Raw genomic sequence first — 20101 nt, forward strand, 5'->3', positions numbered from 1 at the left:
AATATTGTGAATAGTTTTAGTTGTATAAGTTGGATTCTGGCTAAGGGAAGATTTGGTGGACTATGTCCTTTGCGACCACCTCTCTTTCTTATGAAGTCTCTCAGTACACTATTTATGATGTGAACTCAACTTAATGACGCCTCTTTCTTAAGAAGTCTTTCAGTACACTAAGTATGATATAAACTCAACTTACTGAGTAGATGTGAGGAATTATTGTAAGAATAGTAAGATAGAAATTTTTGAGGTTATTAATGATAAATTCTCGAGAAATTAGGGTTGGAGTTTCCATGGTTTGAAAGTACATATAGAATTGTATTAAGAAATGTGTAAGTTCATTGCCATGTGTATGGGTGCACAAGGTTGATTTGCCGCTGAATCTCGACGGGAATTATTAATGTGCGCTTGGTAAGATAAGATATCTTTGCATGTTCTAGAGAGGAGAAATCTTGGATATACACTGTCATTGATCAATCTTGGATCACAAGCATTAGCATAAACAATGAATATCAGCTATACACAAGGGTATATTTCTTATTTTGCACAACTACTTTTAATAGGCGTTATGGCTTAATTAAAGCTATAAAGCATTCATGTATAACACACTAGGTTTTCACTTTTGGTATCCAAATTTTTTTGTCCTAGTGTGTTAGTAGTTCTAAAAAGTCTATGATTACTATCTTTATACTTTCTTAATTTATCAAAACAAAAAGGCTCTAGGTGCCCAAACTACATAAGTCTATTTTTCACCATCTTATCTTTTCTATTAAAGGAGTTACTCTGACACTCTCTTTAATATTGTCATTTTTTTATCTTATCTTGTCTAGATTTACCACACATCCAACATAACATCATTGTTTCTGTTATGCTTACTCTATTCTCTTGTTGATTCTTAACCGTCAAACATTTTGTCTCGTACGACATCTCAAGTCTTACTGCAGTCCAATAAAAATTTTCCTTCATCTTGAGTGGTACCTTTGTGACATATAAAACCCTTGATGTCCTCCTCCATTTTAGCCACTGAGCTTAAATTCGATTGTTTACTTCCCCTTCTATTAAAGCGTGTGATCTGTGGGATGAAATGGTCTCCAACTTTCACCTTTATGTTAGAAACGCCTCTCTTTTTGTTGAACTTACATTCCATATATTTTTAATAGAAAAATCGTCTATCTCTCCATCCTAAATTCGCACACTAGTTGATGCTCCTTCATATATATCTTAGATAGCTCGAATATATGCAATACAAACCCTAATTTCTTCTCTAGAGATTTCCACAAAATATCTCTAAGCCCTTTATCACACGGCTTCTCTAAGTCAATGAAAGTTAAGTGCAAGTCTTCTTGGTTCATATGATATTGCTCCACCTCGTAGTAGATAGATCGCTTCATAGTCAATCTCCCAGGCATAAAACCAAATTGATTCTCAGTGACTTGAATTTCTTTTTTTAGTTTTTCGTTCAATCACTCTTTCTCATAACTTCACGGTATGGCTCATAAGTTTAATTCTCCTATAACTGCACAAATTTGTATACCCTTTATAAATTTGAACTAAAGTGTTTCTTCTCCATTCATCCATCATTTTCTTTGACCTCGTAATTTTGTTAAAGTGTTTGGTGAGTCACCCAATGCATTTATCTTCAAGAATTTTCCACACTTTAATAGATATGTTGTCTGGATCAACTACGAAATAATGTGAATAGTATAATTTATAAAAAGTAGGGTTACAAACAGAATAATCAATATAGAAAGCGGCAATCAATCAAAAGAACTGATAGGGACATACACAATCAAAAAGAATAACCAATAGAAAGAAAGAGATCATCCAACAAAAGAACCAAACGAAACCAAAAGAGGCGAATACAAAATCGAACCAAATCACATAAAACTAAATCAAGCTAAACCAAATCAAACCAAACTAATTCAAATGATATCAAACCAAATATAGAGATAAAATCAATCCAAAGGAAGAAAGGTATGAGCCAAACGAAATGAAACCAACAAGAAATGTAAACCACAATACATAAAAAATCAACCAAAAATATATATGACCAATACTAGAACCAGCGATGAGAGAATCAATCAAAATCATATAAGATTCAATCTCGATCTCCAAACACACAAAATGGAACGTCATTATGCCAATAAAAATTTAGCGATTCAACAGAAAGATTTTTTTTTTTTTCAATCTATTTAATAGAACCAATCAATTAAAATCAACAGACACATTCCCAAACTTTTGAAATCAATAATAGAAGTAAAGAGCAATTCATCAATAATAGAAGTAAAGAGCAATTCAAAAATGATCTAAACAAGCTCTGATATCATATATAAATACAAACACCCCAATTACAACAAAGACCATTATATATTATCTGATACTACAGACAGCCAATATGAGATCTACAGTCTCATGGTACATCAAATTATATTAAAATGCTAAATTTCAATTTAGTTTTTTTTTTAAGAAAGCACATGCAAGCAGCCACAACTAAGCTTCTAAATGAAAGAAATCATATTTCTGTGACTAGAGCAAAAGAGAAAATAGAGTATAAAGCAAAACATTCTACTCTGACTAAGAATCTAAATCCTTCTATACAGAGTGTAAAATACATAATACTTGAGAAGAAAGTTCAGAGCTCCATATCTACTGCTAACAAATTTGTCCTCCCCCAAACAAAATAAGCACTAACAATTGGCTATAAAAATTAAAATAAAACTAACACATTTCATTAATTACAATGATACAATAGGTATGAATAATTTATTACTATTGTTCATGTAAGTTACATCATGTCCTAACTAAGACTTTGAAGGAACATTTTTCCTGTTGTCAACACAAAATAACTTGGACTAAAGCATATATTACAGATATTTGACAATTTCAGAACATATAGCTACACTAGATTACAATGACATATAGGCATAGCAACTCAAACAGAAACTGGTGAGGGAGTTGAAGGAGAGACCACATTTTCGGGTGGGATTTCAACGAATTCCGAGAGGAGAGTTCTGAATTCGTCTCCGGTAATTGTCTCTTTTTCCAGTAGGACTTCCACAATTTTATCGATGGCCTCACGGTTGTTCCTTATATGCTTCAATGCAATTTCATATGCTTCATCTGAGAGCCTCTTGATAGCAAAATCAATGTCTTCAGCAAGCTTTTCTGACATTGAGTTTCTAGCCATCATTCTCATGATGACGTCTGCATTTTGACCTGAGCCGTCCATAAGCGACCAAGGACCAATGTCGGACATTCCAAATGCGATTACCATCTGCTAGAATGTCATTTCATTTATTAGTATGACAGAGTTGTGATTAGAAGGATAAGGTAGGAAAATGAGAGAAAGGATCTATTGATAAAATAAAAATTCATTCAAAATGATTGTTATCATTCTTTCGCTTAAAAGAAAAAATGTCAAGCATTAAAGAAATCTTTAAATGTGACCTGATGTATTAAGCAACAGAAAATGACATGATTATGTCAAAGAAAAAGGACCTGTTTAGCCAAACTAGTTATTTGCTGCAAATCACCAGCTGCTCCAGTTGTAACCTCGGGCTCACCGAAAATAATTTCCTCTGCTGCTCTTCCGCCGAGTCCACCAACAATTCTTGCAAAGAGTTGTTGTTTGGAGATTAGTGTTGGGTCATCAGAAGGAATGAACCAAGTGAGACCCCGAGCTTGCCCACGAGGAACAAGGGTTACCTTTTGTACAGGATCATGACCAGGAGTCAAAGTTCTGCAAGTACAGTTTGAAATTTCAGAATAATTTTCTACGAACTAGTAGCTAAAACAGCACCTAGATGTGAACCATTGTCTTCCTTGAACGTGCCCATATAGTTTATGAACTTATAATCTATAATCTGATGATCAAATTGATTTCATCATTATAAGTTCATCCCATACTGGACCCGAAGAGGATTGTAAGTTTGTAACAGGAATTCATGAAGGCAACAATATATTGCTTATGTTGCAATCTAACACAATTTTTACATGAAAGACAAATACAGCTTAATTTTAGGCTTACCCACAAATGGCATGCCCAACTTCATGATATGCCACCAAATTCTTGCTCTTCCCATCTGTCATCACTGTTCCTTCCATTCCAGCCACAATCCTATCAATAGAATCATCAATCTCTTTTGATGAAATTTCCGTCTTTCCACGCCGACCAGTTAATATAGCAGCTTCATTCAAGAGGTTTGCAAGATCAGCTCCACTAAAGCCAGGTGTTCTCATTGCAACTACCTCGAGAGAAACATCAGCGTCGAACTTTTTATTGCTACCATGAACCTTTAGTATTTCAGTCCTTCCCCGAATGTCTGGAATGTCAACTGATACCTGTAAAAGCATTATGTTCAGTAATTTACTCACTAATAAGGGACTATTTGTTATAAATTATAAAATAAGTGATTTTGAAATTCCATGTTTTAGATATTTTTTAAAACAAAGAAAATCTGAAGTGTATTTGTTTACCATAATGAATCACTTCAATAAAAATCATCTATCGAATAAGATTTTTAAGAGAAACTACTCAAAAGTCAAAACAGTTTCCCATTTAAAGCAATTTTTATTCAAATGATGTAACAAACATATAAAAACTCCTAAAAGTGGTTCCTTAACAAATGAAAAACAGGCGCTAAATGTAAGTATGTTTCCTAATACAATCTTTTACTTACCTGTCTATCAAACCGTCCCGGTCTTAATAAAGCGGAATCAAGAATGTCAGCCCTGTTGGTTGCTGCAATGACAATGATTCCAGTATTACCCTCAAATCCATCCATTTCTGTCAAAAGTTGGTTGAGGGTCTGTTCCCTTTCATCATTCCCTCCACCAATTCCAGCACCCCGTTGCCTCCCCACAGCATCAATTTCGTCAACAAAAACAATACAAGGAGCATTCTCTTTGGCCTTCTTGAATAAATCACGAACTCGAGAAGCACCAATACCAACAAACATCTCAACAAACTCAGAACCAGAGATTGAGAAAAACGGGACACCCGCTTCACCAGCAATAGCCTTGGCTAATAAAGTCTTCCCAGTCCCCGGTGGACCAACAAGAAGAACTCCTTTTGGTATGCGAGCTCCAATAGCAGTGAACCTCTCAGGCTTTTTTAGAAACTCCACTACCTCCACAAAATCCTGCTTGGCTTCATCTACCCCCGCAACATCATCAAATGTAACTCCGGTATTCGGTTCCATTTGAAATTTGGCTTTGGATTGACCAAAAGCAAAAGGAAGGCCAGACCCGGGACCACCCGTTCCTCCAGATGCCCGTCGTGAGAGAAGGAACAGTCCTCCAATCACAATTACAGGGATAGCCAAATTTCCAATCAGGTTTGAAAGTAAGGAATCTGACTCTTCTTCGGCATTATGAGCTGCAAAGTTGATGCTCTTTCGCCTGAATTTCTGAAGGAGTTCTTGGCTAAGTCCAGGAAGTTGAACTCGCACCCGCTGCACCCTATTACCTAACTCGGGAGAAATAGCCTCTACAATAGCTATAGTTCCATTCTCATATAGATCAACTTTTTTAACCCTGTCTTTGTCTAAATACTCGAGAAACCTAGAATAAGACATTCTGGAGGACGAAACCCCTTGTTCATCTGCATAAGCTTTTGTGCTTCCTAATAATGCGGGTAAACCAACTGTCAGGTTCAATAATTTCAGAAATCCTCTTCTCCCTTCATGTTCCCTTTGATCCAAAGATGCCTTGACTAACATTGTTTTTGATGCTCTGCTCAACAATGATTGTCTCGAAGAAAAGAAGATATGTCTTCCATTTATGTCTTGGTGAATATTTACTCTATTACCGTGTGTAGATAAACTACTCCCAACAAGGCATGTCAATGATGCTGCCATCTGTATCAAGAAGGGTATTCAAAAATCAAAATGTTGGTTAGGAAACACACTGGTTATTTCAAAGATTGGTAGAAAAAGAAATATTATACACATGTTTAGTGATCATCAAATAATTTCTTATTACAAAAAGAAATACAGTAAATTCAGTTTACGCTGTCGATTAATTTCTTATCACGCAAACCAACATAACAAATTCAATCAACATTCTACTTTACACACGATTGTGCTGCCACAAAGGATGTATATAAATTGTCCCCTTCAAAAAATTCTTGATACGAAAAGAAACAAGCATAACTCTATGAAGCACGGACACCTCTAGGAGTAGGTGTGTCGCACTGTATGACACGCATCGGTGTCCGATATTTGTATGAAACTCGTACCACACGTGTCGGAAAAGTCAGATAAGTGTCCCATAAATATTGTTTTTCTTTTTGCTTCAACACATGTTTATACATTTTCTGAAAAGTTTCACACACATCTAATAGGTTTAAACATGTATCGAAACAATGTTATCAATTTAATTAAGTTAGTTTTTTACTATAAAACACGGACACCTGAAACACGACACCAACACCAACAAGTGACATGTGAACATTGATAATAATTTGCAAAAATGAATAAATTAAACGTAATCAAAAATGTCGGTTTCAGATACCGATACAAATACACATTTTTTCAGAAGTGTCGGTGCTACGTAGGTTTTTCGTACTTCCAAAAGAGACCCTGTATATATGGCATATCCTTAAACTATTTTCAACTTATTTCTTCAAAATAGTTTATGAAAACAACTTATAGTTTATTTGAAAACAATCTTATTCTATTTTATCTTATGCTATATAAATAGCTTATAAATTCGCACTCATAGGTGAAGCACTTAATTAAGTTGTTTATCCACACAGAAACTTTAGAGCTGTGGATGCACACGTGTGACAGAGTAGTTTAAAAACCATAAATCATCTTTGGCCAATACTACCATAAAATTACTAAATACATATTTGCTTTAACACACACATAAACAAAATAAGCAATTCATAATTTCATAGAAACATTTTTTTCAAACAAGTTACAGTCTCTCAAATTCTAAGCAAGTCTCAGACCATTAACAACTCCAACAATCAATTTATCAATAAATAAATAAATAAAATGAACAAAACCAAAGATAAATATAACTGATAATGAACCGGTAGAAGAAGAAAGCACATAGTGAGTGAGTGATATACCTTAAACGAAGAGGATGAGAGATAGAGAGAGAGGAGAAGAAGAAGTAGTAAATGTAAGTAGTGATGCGATGGAATGCAAGAGACGTGTTGAGAATGGAGAGAAATGAATGTGATGGAGGGGTGAAACGTGTAGCAAGCGGCAAAATTATTGGACTTGGGGGTTTTGGAGTTTTTTCCAGATCAAATTCATGCCATAATTTTTCTTTATACTTGTTTTTAGAATTTTTTTTTCCTCATAATATAGTTTGTTAATTAATTAATCCTTTGTTATTTGACGTTAACCTTGATTTTTGTCGGATAGAAGGTTTGTTAAGATAAGTTTGAACTTTGAAGGGAAGACGGAAGAGTATTATGGGGAGACGAGTCAAAAAATAATATTTTTTTTTTAAATAATTTTGTATAGAATAAATAACTTTAATAATATAAATTGAATTTGAATAGTAAACTTTCAAACAAAGCATAAATAAATTCAAATGCCAAAAATTTGTCGAAATATTTAATTTGCTTGAATACATTCAAACTTGTAATATATATGTTTTTTAACTAGTAAAATATTTGTGTTGTTACGATTTATGTGTTCTCATCCCTAAAGATAGCATTGATGCCTAATCACCCTTCAGTGACTAAGTTACATATGTGTTGCAATTATTGTATTGAGAGAGTTAGAATGGACATAGTGAAAATGGATTCTCATCTGAAAAATATCTAAATGTTTCTTAAGTCATAAGCAACTAACAATAATTACTTTGTAACTAACTTTTGTAACTATAATGCATGACATTGTTATCACTATCAAACTTCAATACCCTCCTGCAACATGGAGGTTGGTAGATGTCTATCATATTCAACTTAGTTAATAATTCATTAAAGGGTTGAGGATGCAGTGCCTTTCAATCAGAATCAGATTCAAACACTGAATATGTATTTTCTCATCTAACTTGTTCTGAACTTGAATTATCTTTAGCTGAGATTCTTGACAAGAGTAAGAGACTCCAAAAAAAGATACAAGAATCGGAAACGAAATCATGTAGTCGATTATGGAGTCCATGGTGAGCTGATAAAAGAAAATTCTATTTTTAAAAAATTAAGTGTTTGGAAAAAGAAAACTCTACTCTCAAAAGCAAGGGTGAAAAACTAGATAAGGAAATTCTTTTAGAAGCCCCCATAGACTCCGAGTGTGTTTCTAAGAAATATAAAACATCTTTTCAAAAATTTCTAGCAAGAAACATAGATAGAAGCAAGAGGGCTTCCATGATCTATGGAGTAACTAGAGATGGGAAAAGAGGCATTGGTTATGTTCCACCAAAGAAATGGTGAGAAAACCAAAAGCTTTGTATTCTCATTTTACTTATGGTCACACACATGATACCTATTTTACACAGATACCTTGGGTTGATAAAACCTCTGGAAAAACTAACCATAAAAGACCCAAAAAGATATGGGTGCTCAAGAACAAAATAATCTATAAAATAAGAAAATCAAAGTACCTGGCAAATACCAACATGCCCTTTGCTAAAAAAATGCCACCTATGAAATTCAGGGTTAAAATGAGTCCAAATATTACTTTTTGGGACTAAATTCTGACTTTGGTTATCATCAAACTATTAGTTTCTGTTGCAGCTCTCTCTATTGGTCAACTAATGTACTATTTGTCCTATTATTTGTGATGTAACCGAAATGGTTGAGGAAAGTTGCTCCTCTAAACACAAACTGTACCCTTTTTCAGATTTTCCTTACTCCCAATGTTGCTTTCTAATCACAATCCCAGATGCAATCTTGGAGATTTTCTCCCTCTTCCTCTTCTGTCACTCACCTTTCTCTCAACTTCTACGTTTCAAACCCTAAAAACCATTGCAAAACTTCTTCTGCGAACCGAACTGTAGCCATTGTTTGAACCCTACCTTGAGCCAATAAAATGGCACGACCGTTGGAAAAGATCTCTGATATTAACGATGAAAAGGAACTTTGGAAAGTTGCTGTTAAAATACATCACAAATGGAGTGTCATCTCTAACAACAAATAACATTTCGAGATGGTTGTTTATGATTCTGAGGTTAGTTTCAACATTTTTGCGAAAAGCCATTGTTTTTTTGTTGTTTCATATAAACTGTTCGTGAGTTGCTATATTTTGGATTCCTCTTTTCTTTTGTGTAAAGCGTGTGCCTTTGTTCTAATAGGTTTATATTTGGTTGCATGGAGGTGTTAAAAAGTGTATTATTTGTGTTTGTAATCGCTTGCTGTGGGCAGCATTCTTATGATTTATTTGATATTGATGGATTTTGTTTCTTTTGTTTTTTTTAGGGAAGTGATATTCATGTTATCGTACCTCCCGTTTATAGGCAGAATTTTGATTCGCTGTTTGTTGTTAATGATACTTACACTATTGCAAACTTCCAAGTTCAGCTGAATGATCTGCTGTTCAAACCTTCTGCTCACAAGTACCTCCTTAAATTTACTGGTGGGACAAAAGTTGGGGATAGAAATGTACATCAGATTCAGGAAAAGGCTTGCAGGCTCACTCCTTTCCTTGATATTTTAACTGGGAAATGGAATAAAGATCAACTTTTAGGTTAAACTCTATTTACGTTTTCATACAATCTGATATTCTATATAGAACTTTGCATCTCATATTTGGTTTAACCTGATGCACGTTTTCCCAATGACCTGTACAGATGTTATCGGAGTGGTTGATGAAATTGGGTACACACAGGTCCAGGTGGGAAGTAAAAAGCAACAGGTCAACTTTGTCATTCGCGACTTGAGGTTTAAAGTTTGTTTGTTACCTTTCATACATGTTAATGGTATCCCTTTATATCTTATATGTTTATTGATATCGTAGTTTAAATGTTCTTTTCTGTAGCAACAACACTATAACGGTCACGTTATGGGAGGCGTACGCGGTGCAGTTTATCAACTACGTTGAACAGCAGGTCGATACTGCAATTCCTGTTGTGATTATGATTCAATATGCCAAAGTCAAAGAAGCTTTTGGTATAAATTACTCCCATACTGGTTCATACGGTTCATAACGTGTGTTTTAGGTTTTGAAGTACATATTCTTATTAACTTATTTTGTCTTTTCAGGCAAATATCCTCTATCTGTTACCAATACTTACAATGTCACCAAAGTGTCTATTAATGAAGACATGGAAACAATCAAACAATTTGCTAAAATGTCCTAACTTGGTTTATTACAATAACCTACACTTTGTATCATCCTTCTTAATTAACTCTGACAATGTTATTTTCGTCTTTAGGCTTACACAGTAACACAGGATACTATAGTGGCTGTCTCGGGACTTCGCAGCCAGCAGTCTCAGGGAAGGTCGCAAAACTCATACAGTTCTCGCCAATCACCTACCCAAAAATTGTTGTCTAATGCTGTTCTTCTTCCTCTTGAGCAAATCGTTAAACTCAAAGACGTACTAATCTTTCATTTTTTTATCATATATAGTCTAACTGTTATTATATTTGATCTTCTGTTTACCGCCGTTTTGTAAACTCAGACCACTTTTTGTGCTACGGTTGCCACAATCACAAAAATCTTTGCCTCAAAATGTGGCTGGTACTACCAGGCATGCCATGAATGCCCGAACAAAGTGACTGGTGATAAACCTCCCTACAAGTGTGTCAAGGGACATGACACTGAAACTGCCATTTTCAGGTCTAAACGCCAATAATTTTTCATATCAACTGTTTTTCACACCATTTTTGTCTGTGTAATCTGAACTTACATTTTTAAGGCTACAAACTTAGGTATAAAATAGAGGTGGGTGTTCTTCATGCTGGTACAAAATGCAAGTTTGTTTTGTGGGACAAGGAGAGTGGAGAACTATTGGAAGTCTCGGCTGCTCATATGCGCGAAACCATGTTTCAGGTAGCAACTAAAATTTCACTGATGATTTTGATAACATACTGGTGCAACAGGGGTGTATAATTACTGCATATAATTACATACGGTGTATATTTTCATTTTTATGTAGGCTGGAATATTTGATCCCCTCGATTTTCCACTGGCACTTGACAAGCTCCTGGATCAGGAGCTTGCCTTCAAAGTCAAGTGGCAACCAGATTGGTCTAATTGCTCGGTCATCATGTTAGTGAAAGAGAAACCTATTGTGGATCAACTAAAAGCTGAATGGGTGGATGCAACTACAGTTAATACACAACAGCTTTCCGCCCCTGTGAACCATGTAACATTTGTCATGCGCTGTGTTTAACTTTGTCTTCTAATTTAGTTGAATACATGTCGAGTTTTATTTCTGAATTTCTTTTATTGGTTTAATTTTTAGATCAAAGAGAGTGTTGATGAGGCTGTTCCTCTTGATGATTCAGACATCGTTACGGTGTGCTTTTAAGTCCTATACAAATGCCACTTATTTACCGCCATCAATTTACTTCGTTCTCACTTCTTTTTAACTGCAGGATCCTGAAATAACTTCCAAATTGCACGGTGAACCACTCACACCTACGGCTAAAAGACAGAGCCCCGATCCATCCATTGAATCTACAGGTCATGCAACGCACAGCGAAGGAGATTTGTCTTCCACTAAACTTAAGAAACCGACCAGAATCACTAGGAAATTGGTGAAGATTGAAAAATATTTTATAATGTTTTATGGAAGGATTCTATTTTGAAACTACATATTTTGTTGTAATATAACATTTTGGCTATTAACTAGGGTCATATTATATAAGGATTATATTCGACTACTGTTCGATTAACGCAGCTAATGTTACGGTATCATACTACTGTGAATCCAATGTAACGTATGGTTTCGGTATTATTCTACTATCTGATATTTTAACAAAATTACTCGACTGCATTTTTTTGTAGTTCTATTTCACGAATCAGTGCTGCATATATTTGTATCAATGAGACAGCCAATTCCCAAACTTTATATCTTTTATATATCGTATCAGGATAATATAATTATGTACTTCAACATCTCACAAAGAGCTACTTTACTTCTGCCTCAAAATTTTGGGAAACCACAGGAAAAGTATATGCTACATTCTATTGAAATAAAGAATATTAAATGAGGATACAGAGAATTATGTCTATTAAAATTACTTTAACTTTTGTATCAAGTAGTACAACTTATTTAAATAATAATTTATTAGACACTTACTTGAGTCAATTGATTTGCTATCTGCTTTTGTGGAAAGGTAGCCCCCTTTCATGTCACACTTCCATCGATTAGGCTTCATACCTGCACAATGATTCAAGATATTGTGAAAAAGTACAGCCTGCTACAGCCTATAATCTGGTGCTACTTTTATTTAACAATTTTTTTCCCTTAATTTGTTTTCTTATGTAGAGGATATTCTGAACACAACTCATTTTTTTATTTAAAACTGCCCTAATTTCAAATTTGAAATTTTCCCAGCTTTTTCAAAAATGTAATCCTCTTTCCCTCTCTTTTTTTTTTTTGAATAAGGAACAAATGGTTCCCTCCTTAGTCCAAAGCATTGACATGTCTGGTTTTTTCTATTCTCAAATATAATCAACGTACATCCATCACTTGGTTTAAACTACATTTCATACAATCAACTTCTTCAATTCAACTTATTAAATTTCAATGGATGGTAACTCCTTTAATGGACATGATTCCACAACAACTCTTGCAAGAAAAAGGAGGAGGCTTTTGTTGTCAAAAAAGAAACTCTCTAACCTGGGCCAGAACAAAGAAAACGAACCAACATCAACACCTACTGCTGGGACATTGCCCGGCTGTTCCAGGGACACTGCAACAAGATATCCTCTCCAGTCCACTAACTCTAACGACTCCCACACTCTACCATCTCAGTGGCATTTGGACATTTTGCAAAACAAAAAAAGATCAAGAATTATTGCTGCCAATGGGGTGAATCTGTTCAACCGTTTCAACAATGCAGACACTTCTCCATCGTTCTATGTAGGTGAATCATCAAACATCAGCAAGCGGCAAAGATTCACCCAAAAACAACTACTCATTACAACCCATGCTGCTCTTAACAATCCCCACACTCCTCCTGATATAACAAATCCACATTATGGTTCCTATCCTAATCCTAATGTAAGTAGAACAAGTTATTCCTCCGATGATTCCAATGGAGATTCTGAAGATTGCGACTCATTTGGACACAACTCTGATTCAGATGATTCCATGGAACCTCATGATATTCTTGATCAACACAACCAGTGTAACTTGCTATTTAACTTCTTTTGACATTATATCCGGTTAAATTGCTACCCATTTGTTACGAATTTTATTTATTTCTGCAGCTTATTCTGACATTGGTGACCCGGTGTGGGAATGTTTAATTTGCCAAGCTTGCATGTGGTATGCAGAGCGCAAAAATATGAGAAAACATACCAATGTTCCAAAATTCGAATTGTGTTGCAGGAGCGGTAAAATTGTTTTACCATACATGAAACAACCACCTTTACTGTTAGAAAAGTTACTTCATCACAAAACTGATCCTGAGAGCAAGAACTTTCAGGCCAATATAAGAACATACAATGCAATGTTTTCTTTTACATCTCCGGGGATGAAATTTGACACCACCATTCCCAAGGGAGGAGGTCCTCCAACGATGCGCCTTCACGGTCAAACATGTCACCGGATAGGCAGTCTTGTACCACCGCAGGGTGCACTTCCACAATATGCCCAATTGTACATTTACGACACTGACCACGAAATTACAAATAGAATGCGTTGTTTCAAGTAATGAGGATTCTATTCCAACATTTACCTTTCTGTTTTACCTATTGCTTAAACGAATAATGCCATGTTTGCTATTATATTTTTCAGGGACAATACATCTATTGAAACAGCTATTGTAGCTAAGTTAAAGAGGATGTTGGATGATAACAATGTTCTTGTGAAAGCATTTAGAATGGCACGTGATATGTTTAAGGCCAATCCATACGTCGAATTAAGGCTGAAACTTATCGGTGATAGACATGACGATGGTCGTGTGTATAATATGCCGACTGTTGCGGAGGTTGCTGCCCTTATTGTTGGAGATGTTGACACAGGTGAAATGAGAGACCTTGTGGTCCAATACCGGAGTGGTAAATTACAAAGAATTGATGAATTCAATCCAAGTTATCTTTCATATCAATACCCATTGATTTTTTGCTACGGTGAAGACGGTTACCGGAATAATATCCTTCACAAGTATCGAGATGAGACAACTGTTACAAGGAAGAATAGGCAATCTATCAAGGATTGGCTGTGTTTTCGTCTCCAAGAACGCACAGATGAACCTAAAACATTATTGTACTCAAGGAAACTTTTTCAACAATTTTTGGTTGATGGTTACGCTATGATGGAATCAGAACGTCTCAATTGGCTGCGAAATAATCAATCAAAGTTAAGGGTCAGAAAATACAATAATTTGCAACAAAGGTGTGACCAGGGAGAAAAGAATCCAGGTAACAAACAAGGTAAACGTGTTGTTCTACCTTCTTCTTTTGTGGGAAGCAAACGGTACATGGATCAACTGTACTTCGATGGTATGGCCATTTCAAGCAGATTGGGGTTCCCAGATTTGTTTATCACGTTCACATGCAACCCAAATTGGCCTGAGATTACCCGGTTGCTGTCCCCGAAAAACTTAAAACCCCATGATAGGCCAGACATTGTTGCTAAAGTTTTCAACATCAAGTTTAAAGAGCTTATGGTTGACCTAACAAAAAAACATATTCTTGGAAAAGTTATGGCATGTAAGTTTTCCACACCATTAAGTTTCTAACTATTAACTCTTCTTTATTATTCACATTTACCAGTTCTTTATGACTAAATATGCAGTTATGTATACAATTGAGTTTCAAAAGCGAGGCTTACCCCATGCACACATTTTGATCTTCTTCCACCCCCAAAGCAAGTATCCAACTCCGTCCGACATTGATAACATAATTTGCGCAGAGATTCCTGATCCTGAAATTCATCCTGCTTTATACGCACTGGTGAAATCCCATATGATTCATGGACTGTGCGGTCTTTCGCGGCCTGATTCACGCTGTATGAGAAATCGGCAATGTTCTAAATATTATCCAAAAAAATTCATCGAAGATACGGTTGTTAATGCTGAAGGTTATCCATTATATAGAAGAAGATCAAACACCCATGTCATTACCAAAAATAATATCAAGTTGGATAATAGAAATGTTGTCCCCTATAACACTCGGTTATTGTTGAAATATCAAGCACATATTAATATGGAATGGTGTAACCAATGCACTTCTATCAAGTATCTATTCAAATACATTCACAAAGGATATGACAGAATTGGTGCAAGTGTGGTTGCTTCTAAGGCAAACACCGGACAACAACATGAATGTGTAGATGAGATCAAACAATATCTCGATTGTAGGTATGTTTCTCCGAGTGAGGCGTGTTGGCGAATATTTTCATACAAGGTTCATGGAAGGAAACCTGCTGTTGAGCGAATGTTTTTCCATCTCATCGGTGAAAAGGTTGTCTATTATAAAGATTGTGAACAAATGGAGCATGTATTAGAAAGTGCAAGCATAACAGAATCCATGTTCACGTCTTGGCTTGTAGCAAATGCAACATATGCGGAAGCCCGGTCATTGACATATGGTGAATTTGTTACAAAGTTTGTTTATGTTAAGAGAAACAGAATGTGGAAGCCACGTAAAAGAGGGTTCACTATCGGACGTTTGGTGTGGGTTCCACCGACAACCGGTGAACTTTTCTATTTGAGGATGATGTTGACGGTGGCTAAGGGCCCAACTTGCTATGAAGATATCAGGAGGGTCGGTGAAACACAATATGACACCTTTAGAGAAGCATGCATTGCTATGGGATTCTTAGATGACGATCGAGAATACATATGTGCGTTAAAGGAGGCAAGCGCTTGGGGGACAGGTCATTATCTTAGAAAGCTGTTTGTTGTTATGCTTTTATCAGGTGCTGTAAACCGTCCTGCCCATGTATGGAAGGAATCATGGATTCTATTAGCCGATGGTCTCTTGTACGAACAAAAACAAATTGCCAACAATCCATGTACAGAACTTTGTCGTCACATGCTATTTATATTCTTAACTACCACGTAATGTATCATATTGTTGTGATCTTACTACAACGTAACGATGCCTTCTTACTACAAACCACAGATTTGACATTACCGGATGATGCAATCAAGCAGCTGACATTGATAGAGATTGAAAAAATGCTGCAACTTAACCATCGCACCCTGCATGATTTCAAGCCCATACCTTATCCGAATGACTATGTTATTCAACAACTGGGAAACCGACTTATTTACGATGAAAGACAATACAATATCCAGGACATGAAGGCGGAATTTGATAAGCTATTCAAGTGTCTCACTGGTAATAAAATCAAAGTTTAACATATTTCTTATTACTATTTTACATGCTTATGTCAAAATATGTCAATAACTATCTAATTATATACTATTTCTTATTATGATCTTTACAAGACGAACAGAGGAAGATTTTCGACCAAATCATGGATGCCGTCAACAAACAACAAGGTGGTGTCTTCTTCCTGCACGGTTACGGCGGAACCGGTAAGACATATATGTGGAGAACACTTGCAAGTGCATTGAGATCTAAGCATGAGATTTGTCTAACTGTTGCAACAAGTGGGATAGCATCTCTTTTGTTGCCAGGGGGTCGTACAGCTCATTCCAAGTTCAAGTTGCCAGTTCCATGTGTTGAGAACTCGACTTGCAAAATTAATTTCAATGACCCTAGCGCTGGTCTTCTAAGGGAGGCAAAGCTGATTATATGGGACGAGGCCCCAATGGCACACAAATATTGTTTTGAAACGCTGGACAGGACTTTGAAGGATGTCATGAGTAATTACGGTAACTCCGATACTATTTTCGGAGGCAAGGTTGTGATTTTTGGTGGAGATTTTCGTCAGATATTACCCGTTGTACCTGGAGGAAGTCGTTCAGACATTGTCCATTCAACAATTAACGCTTCCTATATTTGGCATTATGTTAAAGTATTGAATTTGACCAAAAACATGCGTCTATCCTCCGGACCAACTGAGCAAGATAAAAAGGAAATTGCGGATTTCTCTGATTGGCTTTTAAAGATAGGAGAGGGACGAATTTCTGAACCTAACGACGGTTATGCTAACATTGACATACCACCCAAACTTTTAATTACAGACTTCGATGACCCTATTCAAGCTATAGTGGAGAGTACGTATCCTGATTTCTTAAATTGTTACCAATCGACTGATTATCTAAAAAATAGGGCCATTCTTGCTTCCACTTTGGACATTGTTGACAATATCAATGACCATATCCTTGCCATTATGCCAGGTATAGCTCTGCTTTACTTATATACACGATCTTGCTTCCACTTTATATTGTTATGTCTTTCCTAATGGATAGTTTTATAGGGGAAATAAGAGATTACTACAGCTCTAACTCAGTGGATCGATCAGAAATCCATGACAGCAATATTCTTCAGGTCCTTAGCCCAGAATTCCTCAGCTCCTTAAGAACTTCTGGCCTACCCAACCATCACTTAAAGCTAAAGGTTGGAACACCAATCATGCTTATGCGAAACATTGATCAATCCCAAGGTCTGTGTAATGGGACAAGGCTTATAATAACTAATATGGCTGCTCATGTGCTTGAGGCCAAATTGATGGGTGATAACAATAATGGGAAAGTTATATACATCCCGCGAATGGATATGTCCCCGTCTCAATCACCTTGGCCATTCAAGTTATCAAGACGACAATTTCCTGTTATTGTAGCCTACGCCATGACCATTAACAAATCTCAAATCTCAAGGCCAATCGTTGGATTGGGTTGGACTCTATATACCTCGAGATGTTTTCACACATGGACAGATTTATGTTGCCGTTTCACGAGTTACAACTAAAAGAGGTATCAAGATATTGATACATGATGATAAAAACATCCCAAAGCTTTCAACATGTAATGTTGTATATAAGGAGGTTTTTAACAACATATAGACGGTACGTATATGTCTTTTTGCCAGTTAATAGTTCTCAATATTTGTTGATAAAATTTTCTAACCTGTACAAACTGTCGTTTTTATACCCTCTAAATGTCCTAATTTTGCATTCTAATAAAACATACCTTCCTGTGCAGATCAACCGAAGTTCAGAGGAACCCATCCAACTTTAACACCAACGCTTGACTATTTAATTTTGTCTGTCAAAGTATCATTGCAAACATTATTGTATCACTTCTCTTTATTTGCAGTAAAAAACTCAATTACTCCAAATTTTGTAACCCTACCAAAACCTACAAAGATGAAAAAAATGAAACATAAAGTCTAATTTTTTACTATGCAACTACAATCAATATCCATTTCATATTCACAGAAACCAACCCATCATAATCGCAACAATATGAATGTTTTACCTGAGAATGCAATATGATTTTTAATGATTCACGCCATAGCAATGCTTTAGCCTTCATCTTAGACAAATTCCATATTGCTTTTTTCCATTATCTGAACACCAGTTCTTTATTGTACTGTTTTCTTCCACTTGTGTGTAGAATCCGGTTTCTTCTTTAACATAACTATTTCAATAATGCATCATTTCTTTGTCCGAAATTTACTTTCATCTGGGACTCTACTTTGGCATCACATGGTCACGTCCCTGTTGGAATATATTCTCCCAGGAAGTTTTTTACTTTTCTTTACGGCAACTTCTAGGCAAAGAGGCCCACCACATATCACATGCTAATAGAATATATTCCTTATCTCCTACATATCAAGTCCTACCACTTTTCACATGCAATGGGTTGCACTATATTTACATTATTAGGGTCCCATGCACTATTTTATATGGAATCCTATGCACAATATTTAACAATACTTAGGGGTACTATTCATCTTTGGTATACTATGCTTTTCTCTATATATATGGTCCCTCAACTTGTGAACATAAATCAAACACAGTAAAATCTCCTTTTCTACCCCAACAACAACCAGAAGAAATTTCACATGGCTTTGATGGGAAAACTTTCTCACAGTGAATTGGAATACTCCTTCACGATAGCAAAGTTATCTGAACAGGTTTCAACTTATGTTTATTTTAGTGCTTTTGCATTATTTAATAGCTTCCTAAGACACCTATTTTTGCATTCTTTAATAACTTCTATATTAATTGGCAGAAATTTGCAGAAATTGATCCAAAATTTATATGTCGTTTTGGCAACAACATAACTAAAACATGGACCATCCTCAACAACCAAGGAGTGCATCACGTCCTCATTTATAACAAAGATGAAATTCATCCACTTATAATTAGTGGATGGAAAGACGTTGAAGATTTTTATAATTGCCCCTCCAATGCCGTTCTTGAGGTGGGTTACTATATGGATGACAATTTTAGCATCCTCAACATAAAAAATATAGAGGATATCGAGCAATTGCCCTTTTACCATAGCAGGTTTTGGGGAGCAAACAACATTATGGTTTTCGACCTCGGTCTAACAAATGTTGAACTATGTCAAACCAAATTGGTAAGAAGAATTTGTTTTTTACAGTTTCTTACAACTTTTTTTAGTTCTAATGCTTTGATTTTCCTGGTTCCTGCTATCTACAGAGATTGGATGAAGACTTTGCTGCACTTTTAAAAGATTACAACTACAACTGTCTCAACTTGTGCTGTGATAATGGTACGAGGACAATCCTGAATTTGGCATACATAAACACTACGTACCCGACAAAGTTAGGACCCGACTGGGAAGAATTCTGTCAAACCAATATGTTTAAAGTTGGTGACACTATTAGGTTTAGATTTGATGTCAGGTGTCCAAATAAAAAATGTCATGTATATAAAATCCATTGATTAATCATATTTGTCTTAATTCCATGTTACAATATTTGCATTTTATTTTCACAAACAAATTATCGTTTGCGCTTAACATTATTATAATCGCATACTATTAGTTACTATTGGGTTTTACTAATTAATACTAAATATATAATCTAAACATTAAATTACCCAATTTACAGATTTATACCAATATAATAACTCACTA

General features: G+C 35.6%; 3 protein-coding genes across 3 annotated transcripts; 2 read left to right on the forward strand and 1 right to left on the reverse strand.

Annotated features, from left to right (window-relative positions):
- Window positions 1-2701: 2701 nt before the first annotated feature.
- Window positions 2702-7290, reverse strand: LOC131639414 (ATP-dependent zinc metalloprotease FTSH 2, chloroplastic-like). The gene is made up of 5 exons (XM_058909911.1): window positions 7073-7290; window positions 4674-5852; window positions 4022-4335; window positions 3493-3733; window positions 2702-3268 (listed from the first exon to the last, which is right to left on the reverse strand). The coding sequence occupies exons 2-5, from the start codon at window positions 5850-5852 to the stop codon at window positions 2927-2929; spliced, it is 2076 nt and encodes a 691-aa protein (XP_058765894.1). The 5' UTR covers window positions 7073-7290; the 3' UTR covers window positions 2702-2926.
- Window positions 7291-9104: 1814 nt separating this feature from the next.
- On the forward strand, window positions 9105-12115 carry LOC131639411 (uncharacterized). The gene is made up of 13 exons (XM_058909907.1): window positions 9105-9125; window positions 9374-9641; window positions 9745-9835; window positions 9933-10063; window positions 10157-10200; window positions 10330-10494; window positions 10648-10736; window positions 10829-10949; window positions 11056-11265; window positions 11365-11418; window positions 11498-11585; window positions 11755-11853; window positions 11910-12115. Exons 1-13 carry the CDS (start codon window positions 9105-9107, stop codon window positions 12113-12115), a joined length of 1587 nt encoding a protein of 528 aa, XP_058765890.1.
- Window positions 12116-12654: 539 nt separating this feature from the next.
- On the forward strand, window positions 12655-17960 carry LOC131639412 (uncharacterized). The gene is made up of 8 exons (XM_058909909.1): window positions 12655-13258; window positions 13341-13398; window positions 13462-13782; window positions 13870-14786; window positions 14872-16107; window positions 16248-16421; window positions 16532-17389; window positions 17470-17960. The coding sequence occupies exons 1-8, from the start codon at window positions 12655-12657 to the stop codon at window positions 17958-17960; spliced, it is 4659 nt and encodes a 1552-aa protein (XP_058765892.1).
- Window positions 17961-20101: the final 2141 nt, after the last annotated feature.

This window comes from Vicia villosa, unplaced genomic scaffold, assembly GCF_029867415.1.
Source record: "Vicia villosa cultivar HV-30 ecotype Madison, WI unplaced genomic scaffold, Vvil1.0 ctg.002617F_1_1, whole genome shotgun sequence".
Classification (NCBI taxonomy): Eukaryota; Viridiplantae; Streptophyta; class Magnoliopsida; order Fabales; family Fabaceae; genus Vicia; species Vicia villosa.